The sequence below is a fragment of the Bombyx mori genome, chromosome 23 (assembly GCF_030269925.1).
Source record: "Bombyx mori chromosome 23, ASM3026992v2".
NCBI classification, from domain to species: Eukaryota; Metazoa; Arthropoda; class Insecta; order Lepidoptera; family Bombycidae; genus Bombyx; species Bombyx mori.
Genome location: NC_085129.1, coordinates 19048369 through 19070466, shown reverse-complemented (window position 1 = coordinate 19070466; position 22098 = coordinate 19048369). Strand labels below are relative to the sequence as shown.

General features: G+C 40.7%; 1 protein-coding gene across 1 annotated transcript in view; it reads left to right on the top strand.

Annotated features, from left to right (window-relative positions):
- The window catches only part of LOC101742362 (synaptotagmin-7), a 419529-nt gene that overhangs the window by 129236 nt on the left and 268195 nt on the right, over positions 1-22098 (top strand). The window contains exon 2 of the mRNA XM_021350941.3: positions 19489-19637. Within this exon, the coding sequence (XP_021206616.1) occupies positions 19495-19637 (143 nt within the window). The 5' untranslated portion in view covers positions 19489-19494. The remainder of the gene's footprint in view (positions 1-19488; positions 19638-22098) is intronic.

The window sequence follows — 22098 nt, the reverse complement described above, 5'->3', positions numbered from 1 at the left end:
CGAGTTGGAACAGAGTACTTGACCTTTGAACCTTTTGAACTGAGGGTCGGAACCCTTCCGAAATAATGCGCATTACATGACCAATTATGTAATTATTATAATTGCGACTCCGACTCATACCACCCACAAACGAAACAAATTCAGAGCAAATCCCATTAAAATTCATATGTCCGTTTTGAGGTACCAAAAATTTCGCAGATATCCCCTTGAAACTTGATCATTAAAATTATTTTTATATGCGACTTCTAAGAACAAACGGCTTTTATGCCGAATGCCATATCTAATTCCAAGTTATACGTTGGATATAATTCGAGATATCAACCGATTTTTTTATTTTTTCCTACCTAAGCTGATGGTCTAGAGGGGCCATATCAGCGTAACCTTAACTAGTAGGTGAGCTCACGGGGCTCAAACTTGACGATGTTGCTATCACGAACCCTAGCAAGAGCCGTGCTTTGCAGAATCTACCACCGGATCAGAAACGAGATTTACTGAGAAGATCCGGCGAGAAACTCAGTGGGCTTCAACCGATAAGTGCAGTTGCAAACCATCATTCAAATCTCCTGCGATGGCGATGTCGATACAGTGGATATTGGCAGGATGAGTCATCGACTTCCAGTGGTAGCACCCAAAAACTAAACTAGAAAGAGGATGGACAAATTTATCCAAGCTTTTACGGTAGGTAGCGGCTTGGCTCTGAGCCTGGCTTTGCTGGCGACGGTAACCACTCACCTTCGAGTGGATCGTATAATCTGCCATTTCTCCCTCATGTCTCAAGGTGAAATGATACGTAAGAACAAATAAGCTGCTTTTTGCCTAGTCCTTGAAATCTTAAATTTAACAGGATATCGATGATGGTAGCTTGACCGGTAATTAAGAAGCTCCAGCCATTATTCTACTATTTAATTTAAGCTGTCAGAAGCACAAGCGTTGGTACCTTGATTTATGTTAGCGATAAAAGCGAATTCCAGAGCCCCACAAGCTGTGAAATTACTCAGATAATTTGTAAAGTACAGAGCTGGATTCTAGTAGTAAGGGACCGTATATTGTTTTACAACGGATAAATATTCGGCGATATACGTAAATTGTCGGTTTAGATTGTGATATTTAATTGGATTTGTGGCGAAATTGGAATATGATGACTGAAACTATCTGTTCTAATCTTGGTCTTGTGAGCCCGCACCGGTAGGCACCAACCAAGGGTGTCTGACTAAGAAGAGTTTTGGACACCCTTGTAAGAGTGGTCGTGGTTGCTCTGATGATGTACATGTTAAAGCATTCGCTAGATTCCCCATGTTTTCGAGGATTGCCTTCTTGGCGATATGCTTCCAGATCAGGCGGCTCCAATTTCAAATACACTAGATCATGGTGGATTAAGTTGCTTTCTATATTAGGTCGGGCCAGCAGGCTGGTGATCAGTGCGTGTCTGCTATCCAGCCTTGGGTACCACCACCATGGTTATCTCTGCCGCAAAGCAGTTACTGATTCCAGTTTGAAAGCTGGCGCAGTCGCAACGACAATAAGATTTCGCTATTTGTAATAAAACGTTACAAAGTTAATGCTCACTTAGAAAGCAACAGAGTTATTGGAGTAAATAGCAGTGACGTTTTAGAATGAATGTTACAAATAAGACAATGTGGGAAGAGGGATCGCGCAATTTGCGAACAAGGGCTCGCTTCGGGTACGAGATAAAGCTTCGATCTAAGTTATAAGCGACAAAATTATTATTATTTTTTTGTCATGGTGCCACAATTCCAAGGAGTATCCTTGCAACCTTCCACGAGAGTTGGGATACTTGGGGTCGTACTCGTCGAACTCGGCAAAGAGCTCGACCTGCAACCTAACCCATGCATCGGCCCGCTGAGTTTCTCGCCGGATCTTCTCAGCGGGTCGCGATTCCGATCCGGTGGTAGATTCATTCGCGAACCAGCTGCTCTTCAGTTGGTAGGCTACCTTCGAGGCTCGGGCAGCTGTTAGCAAATCCCACCCCTTCCGGTTGAGCCTTTGCTCGCCCACCTGTTCTGGTGAAACTGGAAAGGCCTCCAGGCCACTAATAATCCTTCAACCATAAAAAAACTTGGGGTCGACCTTTCGAGCGATGTCCAATTTCGAAGTTATTTGGAGGGCGAAGCCAGGTTAGCGTTCAAAATGCTGGGAGTCCTCAATGAAGCGAAATGGTATTTCATGCCCGGGTAAAGACGTTTGCTTTATAAAGCACATGTCTGGCCTCACGTGGAGTGTTGCTCTCACATCTGGACCAGTGCTTCCAAATACCAGCTATTTCTATTTGACTCCATACAGAAGAGGGTCGTGCAGATTGTCGATAATCCCATTCTTACGGATTTTTTGGAATCTCTGGGTCTGCGGAGGGACTTCAGCTCTCTCTGTGTTTTGTACCGTATGTTCCATGTGGTGTGCTCTGAAGAATTGTTTGAGATGATCCCATCATTTCTTTTTTACCATCGCACAGTCTGCCACCTGAGTAGAGTTCATTCATGCGACCTAGAACCACCGCGTTCATTCACAGTGCGTTTCCTGCGAGATCTTTTTTGCCACGTACCATTCGGCTTTGGAATGAGCTCCCCTTCACGTTGTTTCCCGAGCGCTACGACATGTCCTTCTTCAAACGAGGCTTGTGGAGAGTACTTAACGGTAGACAGCGGCTTAGCTTTGTCCCTGGCATTGCTGAATTGTTCACGGGCAACAGTAACCACTCAATATCATGGCCAATAAAAAAAGCAAACAAAACGGAAGTAAAAATTACAAGAACGTGACTAAGTCGACTGCTTCTTAACGTAAGCAAAATAGGCCTCTGGAGTCTTACAACTTGCACCCTACAAGGAGATCAAACGTACCAAACTCGTAGCGAAATGAACTGTGTATTCGTAATGAGATCTCGAAAAAAAAAAAACAGATGTTACCAATAATATTTTGATACGGCTGCATTTAGATGACAGCGTCCTGTGAGGAAGGCCTTGTCGTTTAGGGCAAAATAGAAGGCATCAGACCACGTTGCAATTGCGATGAACCAAGTCAAGTCGGCAGTCTGTCTGTCTGTACCAAGTGACTAAGTGTACCAGTCTAACCACATACCGGGAGAAGTGGCGATTGCTCGTGAGGCCCATAACATCTGCCCACAGCAATGATACTGATTGACGACCACGACCGTTCTGACTAGAGTGATACGACAAAAGAGAAAAGTGACGAAAGTAACTTTGAACTTGAATTTGATTTCAGTCTTAGACTCCAAATGATTAAAAACTGTGACATGATTTTTTTATTGGTTTATAGCCTCGTACGGCCCTCCCGATGGTGAGCAGTAATTAGTTGTAGCTTTAGGGAAACACCATGGAGAGGAGTTTATTCCAAAGTCGGTATGAGGTTGAAGTCTGAATTGTGTAGTATCATCAGCGTCATGGAGGGACATGGAAAGCTTGCCGTAAAGATCGTTCCTACGCGACCTCATTCACCACTGTATTATACAATAGTGTGCTACTCTTCAACACTGGATCTCTTGACTGCTTCGCGATGGCTTCAGAACGATAGCACTTATCTAAGCACGTTCCATATACAGTCCAGCCTATGCCGTTGGACTGAGAGATTTGAAACTTTGATAAAACTATAATTCTCCAGGAGTTCTCGAGAGATTAATAACCATGAACTCAATGATCTCTCTTTGAAAAGAACGCTTTTGGAGTTTATTTTATGTACATATAAGAGCTGTCAATTCGTTCCTTGTAGTCTGGTTCATGTCCGTCTTTTAGGAAGACATTAAAAGTACTGCTTACCGCTAGTAACGTCCGCCCTCGTTCCATTTATATGTCCTATCAAAGAGGTTGCACGCCAAGACACTCGTGTATTATAAATTTGCGTAATTACTGGTGGTAGGACGTATTGTGAGCCCGCACGGGTAGGTACCATCCCGCCTATTTTTGCCATGTAATGCGTTTCGACTTGAAGAGCAGGGTAGCAGTTATACTGTAAAAACTGAGATTTATGGCGTTAACGTTGTTGATATCTACGGGCTCCGGTAACCACTTAAGGCTGTGTTAGGCTGTGAACTCGTCGACTTATCTAAAAAACGTTTTTTTAGATGTGCAAAATGTCTGAAATTTATTTATCAAAATAACGATACTTCAAATACGAATACTTTGACACGAAACACAAAATCATTTCACTTTATTGTTCTAACGTCGAGGATTATTCGTAGAACTCAACAGCACTCGATATCAGTACAAATCCGGCTTCAATTATCGGAAATTATGAGTGGGCATGTCCCGTTTATGTGCGCACTGATGTGTTCCATTGAATTTGTAATTTGCCCGGCAACATGTGCGGACGGTTGTCCTCAAAGTTTCGAAAATATATACTGGTATAAATAATTTGAATTAACTAGTGTTCTTCTTCTTAGAGCACTAAGTTCTTTTAAAGCAAATATGAAATTATATCTTCTGAATATACAAATTAAATTCAAAATATATCAATTTTAACTATTCCGTGCTGTAGTTGTGCATTGCAATTGTATTTTTTTACAATTAAATTTCTTACTGGTGGTAGGACCTTTTGTGAGTCTGCGCGGGTAGGTACCACCACCCCGCCTATTTTTGCCGTGAAGCAGTAATGCGTTTCGGTTTGAAGGGTGGGGCAGCTGTTGTAACTATACTTGAGACCTTAGAACTTATCTCAAGGTGGGTGGCGCATTTACGTCGTAGACGTCTATGGGTTCCAGTAACCACTTAACACCAGGAGAGCTGTGAGCTCGTCCAACCATCTAAGCAATAAAAAAATATATATATATATGTATGTCATTGTTTTTATTGTTGTTATTGCAGTTATTGTTCTAAGCTCAGATAATGATTGGTCGGTCTGATGCTAGTGTGCACATCCCTCCGCAGGTGCCGGCGGAAGATCAGCGCCGCAGTACCGATTGTCCAGGTACTGTTAGGCATTGCTGAGCCGGTAACCCTTTCCAAGCCTCGTTATCTTTCTTTTAATTTTTGTTAATTTTTTTTTAATTTATGTTTGGAATAAATGTTCATTATTATTATTATTCTTTGTCATACCACTCCTGTCAGAGCAGTCGTGGTCGTCAATCAGTATCATTGCTGTGGGCAGATGTGATGCGTCTCACGAGCAATCACCACTCCTCCCGATTTGTGGTGAGTTTGGTACACTCAAGCGAACAGCCGCCAACTACCGACGACCTGGTTGGTCCATCGCATGGACAACCTTCTACGCGGTCTGGTGCCTTCTACTTTGCCCTGAACGACAAGGCACTCTATGGATTCATTTCCTCGCCGGGAGATATATCCAAAAAATGACCGTATGCGCCTATGCACGAGCGCCGAAAGACGCTGCTAACTAGTATAGGTAGTATTAAATTAATCTATACTTATAATATTATAAAGCTGAAGAGTTTGTTTGTTTGAACGCGCTAATCTCAGAAAGTACTGGTCCGATTTGAAAAATTATTTCAGTGTTAGATAACTCACTTATTGGGGAAGGCTATAATCACGGTAAGACCAATACAAGTGGAGCACCAATAAAGAATGTTTCAAAATAGGGGTTTAAATAGCTCCTTAACATTCTATAATTCAAAAATATTTTCAATTTCTACGTAAATGAAATGGGGGTAAAATTTAGTGTTATGCCAAAGTCACTATTTCATGCGGACGGAGTCGCCTGCAAAAGCTAGTTAGTATTATAATCTATGATTGATCATATTGAATTTTTTCTCTTTATCTTTAACAATATCGCGCAGTCAGTTCTTTAAAGTCATAACCATTCAAATATTTGTCCAAATGATAAAAGGATAAATATTTAAATGTAAAAGGCAAACTTTGTATACTTTAAATACCAGATTCGATAAAAGTATTTATTTTGATATAAGAATCTAATTGTTACTACGAAATGTGGCATTAGAATAAATTATCAATTTTTATTGTGCCTTACTATTTTGGCGATAATGGCTTACACATAAGGCGGGATTCGAACACTGGTGCATCGCTACATACGAATGCACCGGATATCTTATCCTTTAGGTTTAAATGTGTAATTAACTGTTTAATATCTGTGAAAGTGCACAAATGTGGGAAAATGAAACAAAGCCGCTGAACGTAACTTCTCGGGATCCTCCAAAAAGTCCACTGAAAAAGTCTCTGTTAATAGCCACAATTTTACTAAGATTATATTTCATTTCATCTCATTTCATTTCGTGCCATGCCATGTTTCATATTAATCAACTTCATTTCCTTTCACTTCATAATATTATCGTTTTTCATAAAAATAATAATATATATTAAAATAAGACAACCTGAAGATCTAAGTTACCAGGTCATAATCCCTTAAAATATATATAAAGGCAATTAATACTGGGTGATGTTAATTTTCACGTTGGACGCAGATGGCAACGGATAGGCCAAGCTTGACATCAATTGGTAAGGCCTAGGTTCAGCAAAGGACAGTGGACAGGCTCAAATTTTGATGATAATGGTGAATGTAAACTTTACCTCTTACGAACTGTATTCATTTCCGATTTTTCATTCATAGTTCTCTCTTGGACATCAGGAGCTTTACTAGCTTTGTGTTTTCCTTTTGAACGGTCATAGAAACTTTGAGAAACGCCACCTTGATCTATAAGCCGGCACGTGCTCCGTACACGGGTCACACGATAATGACACAATTTGCATACTACCCTACTTTACTACAATAATACGTACATATATAGTATTTTCGTATTTTCGCATAGATTATTAAAAATGTCGGTAATAATATAATATAAAAAAAACATGTTCAAAGATTCCGTTACAAACATACATACGTCTGAAGCTAATAAAAGCGTATTAAAAAGTGTAAAAACGGCTTTAATTCAATAATACAGATTATATATTTGATTTAGATTATAGGTGGAAAGGCAAAGGGATGAGATGGGCGTTTGAGATAAAGTTGACAGCCGGTCCCAACTCGGGAGAGCTGTCAGAGATAGACAACAATGGAAAATGTTAGGGGACGATTATGCTAAAAGACTCTCGAAAGAAAACTCGGAGACATTCCATAATGCATATAAATGAACAGTCGTAAACAATCCAGGATAAAGGGTTCATTGATCCAGCCGGTGGAAGGGCATTGAATTCTCGATTTAAGCTGGATGTTTTTTGGATTGGATTGGATTGGATTGGATTTGGATTTGGACTGAGTTTATTACTAGTAGAACCTCTTGTGAATCCTGCCTGTTTCTGCTGTAAAGCAGTAATGTGTTTCAGTTTGAAGGCTGGGACAGCCGTTGTAGCTACACTGAGACCTTAGAACTCATACCTCAAGGTGGGTTTTAGGTGTCTATGTGCTCCGGTAACCACTTAATACAGGTGGGCTGCGAGCTTGTCCACCCATCTAACCAATAAAAATAAAAATAAAAATGCAAAAGGCAAGAAGCCGAAAAGAATGGAGTGCATTTTAAAAGATCTAGACTCAGCATTGGGTGGAAGAGTGCCAGATTTCGCCAATGCGGTGGATCGATCAGATTAAAGCTACAGGGGGAGGTCCTCTACATGAGTGAAGTAGCTCTAGAGTAGGAGGAGAAGGTGGGACATCGTGAGACGCGTGAAGTCTGTCCTCTCTAGCATTACACGACAATTAGAATCACTCTGTCAAGAGTCAAACCATTGACAAGAAGACATGCGCGAACGACATGATAGACTTAATGATGGTAGGCAGCGGCTTGGCTCTACCCTTGGCATTACTGAAGTCCACGGGCGACGGTAACCACCCACAAATAAGTAGGTCGTATGCTCCTCTGCCTACAAGGGCAATAAAAAAATGGTGCTAACCTTAGCTCATATGTATCACAATATCAAAGCTTAGTACCATTAATATTAATAGAGGAATTATATTAGATTGAAAAAATCAACTAAAACATGTCTGTTATTTTTTTTATTTTTTATTTTTTTTATTGCTTAGATGGGTGGATGAGCTCACAGCCCACCTAGTGTAAAGTGGTTACTGGAGCACATGGACATCTACAACGTAAATGCGCCACCCACCTTGAGATATAAGTTCTAAGATCTCAGTATAGTTACAACGGCTGCCCCACCCTTCAAACCGAAACGCATTACTGCTTCACGGCAGAAATAGGCAGGTTGGTGGTACCTACCCGCGCGGACTCACAAGAGGTCCTACCACCAGTAAAAATATAAATTTACTATAAATATAAATTTGTTATAAAATTTATTATACTCGCAGATCAATAAATTAAAGATTACAATGAATAGTGCGGAATGTCTGAACCGCATTGTATTTAAATGTAGTTAAAGTCAAAGTAATAACGATTTTTCGTTACGTGACGTTTTTTATTCCCCGAAAGCAAGTCGCGCTTAGGAAGTACGTTCCATTGGTAAAGTCAGAAAAAGTTGTTGCTATAACCATAGTTAAATTCTTCGAATCGCAAATCACGAATTCAAGACCTTAGTTCTTAGGTTATCAAAACAATAAGGCGTTTCGCAGAATCAAAATCGACTTGAAAACATCTGACAGAATAACCGAAACACATACCTTATTATCATGGGAGTTGAGTTTATTTTTCTGTTGGCCAAAACACTAACGAACAACTCCGAATTTCAGAATGTTCTCAGGAAATTTCGAAAACTTGTTACGAATTACAAAGTCATTCGAAATTCAAATTTCCATGAAGTTGTCTGACGCAATTATCGTTCGCTCGTTCGTTCATTCGGTCATTCGCGAACGAACCGAATCAATTTACATTTAGTTCTGAACTAGTTGTTTACGCGCCGGCTGGTTTTTTTTTTAAATAATTCGTATCGCCTTATTACTTTAGCGGTCGATGTTTTCTAAGTGGTCTAACACGAAGAAGGAATACGTTCTGATTCGAAGAGCTGTGTGCTCAGTGCGAGTTTTTTAACTTTCTCGATAGCGTAAAAGTTAACTCAGATTTGCAAGCGGTTGGAACAGCGCCCCTATAAAGGTACCCCGGTATTAAGGTCGTGCTTAGTTAGTATGACCGATAATCAGGAAGTAATAGCATAAGTTTTAGGCACGAATTCTATACTCTGATGTTTTATTGGTGGTAGGACGTTTTGTGAGTTCGCACGTTTTGTGTACCACCACCCTGCCTTTTTCTGCCGTGAAGCAGTAATGTGTTTCTGTTCAAAGGGTTGAGTAGCCTTTTTACTATAAAAAATATGAGACCTCCTGTGAACTCATATGTCTATGGGCCCCGATAACCCCTTAACATCAGGTGGGCCATTAGATTGTGCTCCCATCGAAGCAATTAAAAAGTACTCTGAAGAATAATTGAAAAGTAAATACCAATATTTGTTCAAGGTCTTTGTGAGACCAAATTAATTTAAATGTACTTTTATCTCACTTATAAAATCTGTTCATTAGGATACTCCGTCTCAAGTACATTTTAGGAATTAAAAGGAAAAGTTTTTCAAGCGAAATTATACTTTATCCCTTACGCGTAGGGCTTTTTCGCGTTGCCATCGAATTCCCACCAGAGACGACCCTAAACTTCAGCCTCCCAATCCAGCTTTTTAATTTTGGCTCGGGAATCGTGATTTTGTAAATTCCTCACTCAAATGGGATACGAACTTGAAATGTCGTTTGCTGGAGTGCTCTGAGGAATTGTTCGAGATGATACCGGAATCTCGTTTTTACCATCGCACCGCCCGCCACCGGAGTAGAGTTCATCCATACTACCTGGAGCCACTGCGGTCATCCACAGTACGTTTCCAGAGGTCTTTTTTGCCACGTACCATCCAGCTATAGAATGAGCTCCCCTCCACGGTGTTTCCCGAGCGCTATGACATGTCCTTCTTCAAACGAGGCTTGTGGAGAGTATTAAGCGGTAGGCAGCGGCCTGGCTCTGCCCCTGGCATTGCTGAAGTCCATGGGCGACGGTAACTACTCACCATCAGGTGGGCCGTATGCTCGTCTGCCTACAAGGGCAATAAAAAAATATGTCCTATGCTTTTTTAAAATGTTGTAAAGCATTCTTGTCCTCAAAGCTTGGTTGAAGAAGGAAATGTCATAATGCTAGAGAATCTTCAAGGAGTTGAGTTTCCCGTAAATCTGAATGGTACCTGGCCAAATTGAATGGCCAAAAAAATTGAAGCCGCCACTTCGATTCCATTTCGGTCTGTGAGTCACATACTTTCTAGGACTGTATAATTCGCTGTCATCATTTTTTTTATTGCTTAGATTTGTGGACGAGCTCACAGCCCACCTGGTGTTAAGTGGTTACTGGAGCCCATAGACATCTACAACGTAAATGCGCTACCCACCTTAAGATATAAGTTCTAAGGTCTCAAGTATAGTTAGTACGGTTGCCCCACCCTTCACACCGAAACGCATTGCATTGACAAATGCCTGAATCTCCCTCACGGAATTTTCAAGATAAGTTTACTCCATGATAAAAAAAATATATTTCTACCTATGCTGAACCTTGAGAAGCTATTTAAGCTTCACCCTAGTGTGTAGGTGAGCTCTCGGGGCTAAAACCGGAAGTGTTGCTAACACTGGCCCTAGCAAGAGCAGTGCTTCGTGTAATCTACCACCGGATCGGAAACGCGACCCACTGAGAAGATCCGGCGAGTACATATATACAAGTTCCGAATAACAACATTCGGACCGTCGGTCTAACGAGCAATCATACCCGCTCGATGGAAGATCTTCCCTTTGTCGTAATTCCTATCTTCTTCTTGCTTCGGTTTCCTCAATACTGAGGGTTGTGACCACCTCCTCGCAACAAGAGTTTATTACGGACCATTCCACGCCATTTGCCTCTATCTGTCATTGAGTGTAGAGCATCGTAAACTGTGGTGTCGAGGGTAGTGCGGATCTGGTCAGTCCAACGTGTCAGGCCTCTACCTCATGGTCTTCTTCCGTTCACCTTGCCAGTCACCATTAGCTTCTCCAAGCTGCCGTGATCCTTTCTTGCAATGTGGCTAAAGTATTCCAGAACTCTACGTAGGCAGATGGTAGAAAGCCTCGTCTTTATCTGGAGTTCTTGGAGGATCGACACGGTTCCCAAAAAAATGTTCATGAAATCTGAAACATTTGTTTTACTGCACTATCTACAAATCGATTCTGATACGGTTATATTTCACAAGTGGCTGACGTAACTCGACATCCGTATATATCTATAAAGTTGTGGAGCGTTGGCATGCGCGAGCTTACTCGCACGAAAAAGGCAGTGTTTCTTTCGCTGATTCAAAATATTAATGGTTGAATGAAAATCACATACTGTCGATTTTAAGTGATCAATTATTATTTATTTGTGACTTTTTTTTTTTATTGCCTTTGTAGGCAGACGGGCATACGGCCCACCTGATGGTGAGTGGTTACCGTCGCCCATGGACTTCAGCAATGCCAGGGGCAGAGCCAAGCCGCTGCCTACCGCTTAATACTCTCCACAAGCCTCGTTTGAAGAAGGACATGTCATAGCGCTCGGGAAACACCGTGGAGGGGAGCTCATTCCATAGCCGGATGGTACGTGGCAAAAAAGACCTCTGGAAACGCACTGTGGATGACCCCAGTGGCTCCAGGTAGTATGGATGAACTCCACTCCGGTGGCGGGCGGTGCGATGGTAAAAACAAGATGCTGGTATCATCTCGAACAATTCCTCAGAGCACTCCCCATGGAACATACGGTACAAAATACAGAGGGAACCGAAGTCCCTCCGCAGACCCAGAGGTTCCAAACGATCCGAGAGAATGCAAATTTCATATGCAAAATCACGTAAACTTTTGAATGTTTTTTTATCGTCTTTTTTAATCGTTTTAATCGATGGCTTATTATGAAAGTGCAATTACCTGATATTTGGTTTACTCATCCCAACTATGCATATATGAAGTTGACATTTGTGTTAGCTATCCTACAACAGGTACTTATGCGTTGACATATTCATTCCTGCTTATATACTACTACGTTCTAGAACGTGATGGAAATTTCCCAAAATACTATGCTTTTTTTGCCTACATAGGCTGATGGTCTCGAGAGACCATATCAGCGTCACCGGGCGAGTAGGTGAGCTCACGGGGTTCAAACCTGACGTTGTTGCGAACACGAACCCTAGCAAGAGTCGTGCTTCACAGAATCTACCACCGGATCGGACACGCCACCCACTGAGAAGATCCGGCGAGAAACTCAGTGGGCTAATTTGTGCTCCAATATCCATCTACTTAATGACTTACTGTGGGTTAATTTGCTATCTGAGCCCTTCGTCGCCAGTGACGGGTTCGACGAGGACGATGACTTCGGTCAAGAGATGGCTCTACTGCCACTACGTGCGGCTAACATATATTGTTTTAGCACGGTTTTTTGTATTGAGATTATTTACCATTGCACTGTTTTATGTTCTGGGATAATATAATTACTTTTTTACGTTTTAATAAGAAAACTTGCACAGTAACGTATGATAAGTTAAAAGTACACACATTTTTATTATTATTTTCATATTAATAAAAAGGTTTCATGTTTGGCAATACTTACGCTTAGTCCAAGCGTCATTTGCTAGACTTTTTATTAAGTTTTCAGAATGTTGGTAAAGTAACCTCATTGACATTTTCAAATATTGTTACGCCGGTAAGAGTAAGGTCACCTATCGCCGAATAGTCAAATGAATATCGAAAGACCTAGAAGTACCTAGTACGTTCGAGAAGTACAACGCCATCTATTGACGGATGGCCAAGTCATTGCACTTAGGCAATCTTATAAAAAATGCACCTGACAAAATTAAAATGACTTGGAATATCATTAATAGGGAGACTGGGAATGTCAGAAACAGCAATGCTGAATTAACTTTAAAAATCAATAATCGAATAATAACTTCTCATCAAGAAGTGGCCAGTGCCTTTGAGCACTACTTTGCTGATATCCCAGCTTCTACCACAAAATCTTTAATTTCATCTCCTACCGTCGCCGAATCATTACTGCAAAATCATGTTGATAAATGCAGTGTTAACTTTAAGTTCACAAATATTGATATAAAGGACATAATTGATACTTTCAAGCTCATTAATATTAAGAAAACTGGTGATTTATGGGGAATTTCAATTAATGTTATAAAATTCATTATTGATATAATTGCACCTTACCTTGCTACAATATTTAATGACTGTATTGATGGTGGTGTGTTTCCTGATCTAATGAAATATAGTAAAATAATACCTTTATTTAAATCTGGTAGTACTTTTGACCCCTCTAACTTTAGGCCCATTTCAGTACTACCTACATTGAGTAAAATTTTTGAAAAAATTATTCTGGAACAACTTTTGAACCACTTCAATTCCAATAACCTGCTTCATAACAAACAATATGGATTCACTAGAGGTCGGTCAACTATTGATGCAGGTGTAGATCTCATTAAAAATATTTTTCAGGCTTGGGAAGAGTCGCATAATGCCCTTGGGGTTTTCTGCGACTTATCTAAAGCTTTTGATTGTGTTGAGCATAATACATTGTTGAGGAAATTACACCATTATGGTATTAGGGGCGTTTCATTAGAACTTATTAAATCTTATTTATCCGGAAGAATCCAAAAAGTAGACGTTAAAGGAACCAGATCTTCCGGTGTCTTACTTAATATGGGTATTCCTCAGGGTTCCATATTGGGTCCCTTCCTATTTCTTGTATATATCAATGATTTACCTAAGTTTATTGAAACCCGTCACGAGGTCGTATTATTCGCTGATGATACATCATTATTGTTTAAAATTAAACGACATTTGGAAGATTATGACGATGTGAATGATGCTATCTCGCGCGTGGTACATTGGTTTAGTGTTAATAATCTGTTATTAAATAACAAAAAAACAAAATGTATAAAATTTACCACACCTAATGTTAAACAAGTTGACACTAATATTACTGTAAGTGGAGAGACACTGGAGCTTGTGGATTCGACAGTTTTTCTTGGTATAACAGTTGATTCCAAGCTGCAGTGGGGTCCTCACATATGCAAGTTAGCGAGTAGGCTTAGTTCTGCAGCGTTTGCGGTAAAAAAAATACGAATGTATATTAATGAAGATACGGCACGCCTGGTTTATTTTAGTTATTTTCATAGTGTTATGTCCTATGGCATTTTGCTATGGGGCAATGCTGCCGATGTCGAAACGATTTTCATCCTGCAGAAGAGGGCTATTCGTGCTATTTATAATATGCACCCGAGGGAATCCTTGAGGGACAAGTTTAAGGAAATCAAAATTCTAACTTTAGCGTCCCAATACATTTTTGAAAATTTATTGTACGTGCGTAAAAACATTGAAGAATTCCCCAGAGTCTGCGATTTGCACAATGTGAACACTAGGAACAAACATAGGCTTGCGTTGCCGGCGGCTCGAATTAAGAAAATAAGCAACTCTTTTAGGGGGTTGGGTGTACAGCTTTTCAACAAGATCCCACTAAACGTTCAACTACTACCTGTTCATAGATTTAAGAAAACTGTTAAGGAACGTTTGTGCAACAAGGCATATTATAAAGTTAAGGATTATTTACTAGATGGCACTACGTGGGAATGAGGCGCTCGCTCCTGGCCTTTTCATTTTTCATTATTATTATTATTATTATTATTATTATTTTTAATTGTATTTTTTTGACTTGTTTTTTCTTTTATTGTGAATATTTCTATTTATTTAAAAAAAAAAAAATATTTGAGAAAAAACAAAAAAAAAAAAAAAGCCCGCTGAGTTTGTTTCGCCGGTTCTTCTCAGGACTGTGGCTTTTTTTGGAACCGGTGGTAGAGTTAACATTGTTATTTGTATTTTGACATTCAACAAGTGTGTCATACTGACATCTAAGTTGAAATAAATGATTTTGAATTGAATTGATAGTGGAAACTACGACTAGAGATGTGTGGAATATTCTCGATAATTCTAGGGATGAGGTATTTATTGGTTATAAAAGCGTTGTAGGGATGGCACGCAGTCAGTCAGTAATCGGAACTACTCGAAACGAAACAGCGAACGGTGATCCGTTCAGGTGATCCTGAAGCGAAGCGGAAGAAGCGAATTACGAGTTTTAAAGTGTTTGTTGGGCGTTATAAGTGTTTTAAGTGTTGAATACAGTTTTCAGTTGTACTTCGGTAAAATTTTATTTATCCCGAACCCCAGCGCGTAACAATATATTTTTTCCCTATCTATTCGCTAGTAGCCTGGGGTGCTATTCTGGATACGCGTGGACGGGTAGGTGAGCTCACGGGCTCAACCTGAGAGAGTTTGCTAATACTAGCCCTACCAAGAGCAATGTTTCGCAAAATATGCCACCGGATCGCAATCGCGACCCACTGAGATGGTCCGGCGAGAAACTCAATTTGTTGTGTCTATGGATTTTTTAATGATCAAGTCACTAGCACTCGTGCAAGCAAAAATATTCGACTAAACGAGTCTCCGGGTCGAAGTGAACTGCGCAACGCTCCGCACCGTTCCCTGAGTTTTTGTTGTTCCCAAATCCTAAACTTCCACTCGAGTTTAATACAGTTTTTGTAGTAAATGGCCACACTTTACGAGCGCTTCTTTGGATTCGATGTACTTAAGCAGTGGTCGGTCCAATCGATGTATATATTCGTATTTCAAATATTCAAATATTCGAGAATTTGGTGGACTTCATTAAAAAAAAAGCTGCACGTGAAACATGGTGCACGTGTAGCTTTTGTGGCCGTATCATCGAAGACGACTTTCCTGCAGCTTATGTGCTGCGTCACGAATTCCAGTGCCGCCGCGGGTGAAGTGGTTACCAATGCGATTTGATCGTTCTGTTAAGGTTTTCTATTAAACATTACTATCTTTGAAACAAAAAACTGCCTTTTCAATGTCAAGCAAAGGGCAGTCAGATATTCTGAGGCCTTAAGAGAATACCCGCTTTTATTATACTTTAATCGCCGATACTATCCGCGATAGTACACACTGTGATTACATTATCACTATAGACATGGTGGTAGGACCTTTTGTGAGTCCGCACGGCTAGCTACCACAACCCTACCTATTTCTGCCGTGAAGCAGTAATTCGTTTCGGTTTGAAGGGCGGGGCAGCCGTTGTAACTATACTGAGACCTTAGAACTTATATGTCAAGGTGGGTGGCGGTATTTACATTGTAGATGTCCGGCTCCGGTAACCACTTAACTCCAGGTGGGTCGTAAGCCCGTCCAGCCACCACCAAGCTTAAAAGAAAAAGATCCGTACAGTTGAAAACGTATCAGAGAAAATATCGATCTCAACTTGTTTTGGTTTTCTTCGAAAGCACTGAACAGCGAAGCTTGTTAATTGTGCAATTGGTAACTTCGATAGCCATACATAAATTAAGTTTCAAAAGCCCAGTAGCAATTTCATAGATAAAGACATATATAAATTGTCGGTATATATTGAATGTATGTATGTACAAATACATTACTTGTGCTCTTTATAATATATCTGACTCAGTGGTGCAGTAGTTAGCGCTGCTGACTGTTGCGCGGAGGGTCGTGGGCTCGATTCCCACGTCGGGCAAAAATTTTGTTGAACAGATTTGTTTGCTCTATGAAATGTATGTTTGCTCTTTATTTCTGGCTGTTCCTTAATTTATATATATACATATATTATTGTTTAGATTGGTGGACGAGCTCACAGCCCACATGGTGTTAAGTGGTCACTGGAGCCCATAGACATCTACAACTTAAATGCGCCACCCACATTGAGATATAAGTTCTAAGGTCTCAGTATAGTTACAACGGCTGCCCACCCTTCAAACCGAAACACATTACTGCTTCACGGCAGAAATAGGCGGTGGTACCTACCCGTGCGGACTCAGAAGAGGTCCTACCACCAGTAAAAAAACTGTTATTTCTGTAGTTATTTCTGGTTGTTCCTTATCTATATATTTATTATGTATATATTTAAATGTATATAAGTATGTTTGTTAGTCTCTGGTACACATAACACAGGGAATCCTAAATTGAGGCCGGAGGACCGTGCGTGATTTGTCCCGGTTATTATAATTATAATTAGATTTCTTAAAAAATATATCCGAAAAGGCTTTGGTAGAACTTACCTGTATGTGGCGGCTTCCCCCCGGTGAAAGTCGCGGGGCGACCTGAGGGGGCCGAGGCCGCGCGGCGCGCTACCAGGACTCTAGCGCGCCGCCGAGGAGATACGAAAGAGCAACCGGTTGGCGGTGTATCGCGTCCCGACCCGGCAGATTCGTTCTGGTCCAGCGGGGTATTTCGAGACACCAGCGGCACTGTCTGGGCGGCTTTCGGGCTGTCGTGCCGAGACGGCCGACGTTTCGGAGCCTTCGAGTCGCCTCGAAGGCTCCGTCGGCTGGGCGTCCTTGGGTTGAGCAGCGCCGTCTGGTTGTAGTGTTGACCGCGGTAAGCCCCTTACCTAATCCGGGTTCTGACCTCGGAGGGTATCGGACGCTTGGGCGAAGAGTGCAAGGGAGTCGTTTAGTGGGTAGGACCTCAATAGAAATATCTGTTTTCCAAAGGTTCGACTCAGTAACTATTGTAATAGTAACAGAGGTTTGATTCCTAAAGTGATTTTATTACACATAGCACAGGGAATCCTACTTTACGCGTGGTTTTTTCACAGTTATTAAATAATATTTATTTTATTCGCGAGTTTGTCGTTTCTGGTGATATTCCTTTTTAGAATCGCTTCCGTAACCTGTTTTGAAATGAGATAATCCTATTAAATTGCAACGTCACGTCTGTTCAGTGTGTCTACGATTGAGTGGCAGCCTAAAATTGTCCGCGCGATTGGCTTATTAAATTTATCAGAGTTATTTTGTACGGCCGTGGTTTCTGGTAGTTTTATTTTTGTTTTAGACGGACGGCCAATCTGATGTTAAGTGTTTTTGAGAGCGCTTAAATAACATAAACTCAATCCGAAACACTAACAATACGTCCCCACACTACTGCATTTGAACAGCGACTGACGAACTCCACATCGGAAGTGTGCGACAGAGACAACGCTCTACGAAGTCGAAAATAGCCGATTGTCTCTTTCTGAAGATCGATGGGCAGTATTTAGCGTTGGGCACTGTAAATACTATCACGCGATTTCTTGTTTGAAGAATTCCTGTCTTCCGGCTTGAAGAGTATTAATGCGGATAGCGACATCATGCCGTGATGTCCATGGGCTACCCGCTATGGTCACTCCTTTAGTTTAGTTCAAAAAACAATTTAATTCAAGGCGTGGCTTGAAGCTGAATCTTCATATATGTTATCATCGCTGAGCAACAAGCGCGTTGGCAAGTCTCCAAGAAACTGCATGATCTAAATTCCGCCGTTCGCATAGCCCTTAGTACGTTGACATAGAGTTCAATTTGTACACCTCCAAGATACTGCATAATCTAAATTCCGTTATTCGCATTGCTCTTAGTACGTCGACATAGAGTTCAAATTTCACTATCAGGGCATACTTGTGCAGGTAGATAATTACTAAGGTTTGAATCTCGCAAATTTAGCGATGGGTTTTAATTTTCATTCTATTGAAAATGCGTCTGTTAGTTTATTTGATTGTCTATATTAACATTATAAAAAGGAAAGATTTGTTTGTTTATTTGTTTGTATTGAATAGGCTCCGAAACTACTGAGCCTATTTGAAAAATTATTTCACTGTTTGAGAGCTACACTATCCCGAGTGACAGGCTATATCTTTGTGATCCTTCTTGAGGGATCCTTATTAAAACTCCAATAATGTAACCCAAGGTGTAAAAAAATTACCTAATATAATCTTTACATCGCATGCCCTGCGAACCTTGCAACAAGTCTTAATTGAAACTTAAAAAAAATCAATTCAATTATGGACAATGGTAGGGGTGGATCTCGAAAGCGGACCACGAATTTCGTATGGGCAAGTCATCTAACGCAGTCTGCATTGTAATTTTAGGATTTATATAGCATCGGCATGTAGGTATTGTTGATGCTCCAGGTTTAATGGTTTACTTAAGCCTTCTAATGATATTATTTAAGTCACTTAACCTCTGACGCAGAATATGACTAGATCGAGAGAGTATAGTTAGGGTGCGTGTGCCTATCAGTGCAGTACCACAATACATCCACCAGATGCGCTATGACATATCCTTCTTCAAACGAGGCTTGTGGAGAATACTTAACGGTAGGCAGCGGCTTGGCTCTGAACCTGGCATTGCTCAAGTCCATGGGCGACGGTAACCACTCACCATCAGGTGAGCCGCGTGTGCTCGTCTGCGTAGGCTACAAGGGCAAGTCGATCTTATAGGGGAGGAAGGGGGTGAGGGGGAGTCTACTTAAGGTAGACTTTCCGACCCTGCGAATACTATTGTTCGGAACTCGTATATGTATAGTTATTTTGAAAATGTCGTTAGCGAGATTCAGGCATCTCTCAAACGTCATGTATTCTAAGACAGCTACAGTCATAAATAGTTTCGATTTGACTTCCCTAATCTCTCGACTTCAACATGAGCGGTCTTTGTGGGCCGAGAATTGTTTGGTGATCACTCTCAATCTCTGTTCCAGGTCGCAATGAAGACCCGTGACGTAGTTCTGGTAACGGTCCTGGGCTGCGGCTCCATTGCCGTACTTCTGGCGGTCGCAGTGTATCTGTACATCAGACGCAGAAGAAGAAAGAGGGAGGACGATGAAGACGGCACCAGTTGCGCCATTCGGTAAGCCAAAAATTAAGATCGATTTCTCTTACCGAGTAAGAGAGGGTTGCTTGTAAAATGGTATTACTGGTGGTAGGACCTTTTGTCTCCTTACGGGTAGGTACCACCACCCTGCCTATTTCTGCCGTGAAGCATTAATGCGTTTAGGTTTGAAGGGTAAGGCAGCCGTTGTAACTATACTGAGACTTTAGAACTCATATCTCAAAGTGGGTGGCGGCATTTACGTTGTAGATGTCTATGGGTTCCAGTAACTACTTAAAATCAGGTGGGCTGTTAGATCGTCCACCCATCTATGTAAGAAAATAATAAAAAATCTATTATTATTAAATCGCTCTAACGACGATTGTAAAATATACCTACATTCCGATATATATGTTATTATATTTTTGGCTGTTGGTTTGTACTGGCTTCAAAAGCAGACGTTCGTACGTGTCACATGGTGAAAAGAGATTACTATTACTCATGGAGTCTAGCTACTGCAGAGTGCTACTTTGCAATCATTTTTTTTTAAACCCATGCCTTAAATTTTAATTGGATATTGATATTCCCGTTGCCTGTCTGTCTAGAGTATCTTCTAATCACTTAACATAATCTGATCCATCGTGAATTCGTGTACTTAAACAGTAAATATTAAAGTCCATATAAAAAGAAAATGGACAGCCACATTGAACTGTATTCATATTTTATAAATTTAACCGCAAAACCCGATCTCGAGTCGAATCTTAAACAGACACAAACTTTCGAAAATTTACTGTTAAGAAACTCCACCGCAGACTTCAACAGCTGCCCGAGCTTTAAACTTAAAGTTGTGCTTTCGCCCAGAACGTTTCTATGAATTAATGTATATATGAAAATATCGTCAGTAAGTTGTCATGTTGTTGACAACGAATTGGTTTCATATATTTATGAATTGTTTGAAAACCACCTTTATCACTTATCTGCATTACTTACTATTTAATGGGTTTGTACCGCGACTTTGACATTAAATTACTTCCAGATATTTATGTGTAATTATCATATGGTCAAAGTCTACTTTTGAAGTCGTGCCCATTGAGTTTCTCGCCGGATCGTCTTAGTAGGTCGCGATTCTGATCTGGTAGTAGATTAAGCGAAGCACTGCTCTTGCTAGGGTATCAACAATTCTTTCAGGTTGAGCCTGTGAGCTCACTTTGCAGTCCTTAGGCTACAAACTATAAGGTAAGGTAAAAATATTTTTTTAAAAATCGTCGTGGCTTAAAGTATAAGACGTCCGGTGCATCCTTATCCATATTCGATGGTGTTCGTATAATTAGCTTACAAAGCTTCGATAAAAACATTACTAATAATTCTTGTGGACTATTTAAGTTTAGTATTTATTGCCAAATGTGGAATAGTACAATTTGATAGTGGTTACATAATGTTACGCCGGTAAGAGTAACGCCATCTATCGTCGAATAGTCGAACGAATATCGAAGGATCTAGTAGCACGTAGAACGCTCGAGAAGTACAACGCCCTCTATTGTCAGATAGCAGAAATACAATACTAGAGATATGTGGAATATTCTCGATAATTCTAGGGATGTGGTATCGGCTATAATGGTGTTGCAGGGATGGCACGCAGTTAGTCAGTAATCGGAACTACTCGAAGCGAAACAGCGAACGGATCACCTGAAGCGAAGCGAAAGAAGCGAATTGAGAGTTTTAAAGTGTTTGTTGAGAGTTTTAAGTGTTCTAAGTATTGAATACAGTTTTAGTTGTACTTTGTTGGAATTTTATTTATCCCGAACCTTCAGCGCGTAACAATGATATGCTATGCATAACGATCGTGTTTACATTTACCCGCTATGCATAATGGGATTTGGATGTATTTTGTATTAATTCAAACCTTCAATATTTAAAATGAATTCGAACAAAATCTCTTACAATTTTTTGTTCGTAACCAAATATGTCGGACTTGTTGGACCGTCGGTCTACTGAGCGATGTCATCAGCTTGATGGAAGGTCTTCCCTTTGTTGTTATTCTGAAACTTTTATTACCTGTAACTATCCCTTGGTAGCGGAGAACATAATATATTACACAGTCTATGAAAGATTTCGTAGCGCATCTGTCGTAACTCATAATAACTATAGTACAACTGAAGCTATAAAACCATATATTATTTATTGCTTAGGTGGTTGGACGAGCTCACAGCCCACCCGGTGTTAAGTGGTTACTGGAGCGGGGAGCCCATAGACATTTAGAAGGCAAATGCGCCAACCACCTTGAGATATAAGTTCTGAGGTCTCAAGTATAGTTACAACGGCTGCCGCACCCTTCAAACCGAAACGCATTACTGCTTCACAGCTGAAATAGGCAGGGTGGTAGTACCTACCCGCGTGGACTCACAAGAGGTTCTACCACCAGTAAAAAATATGTGTATATTACATATGTCGGCACACGTCAGGGATGGCTGAGCGGTAGGTTCCGTCATCGCTCGTATTC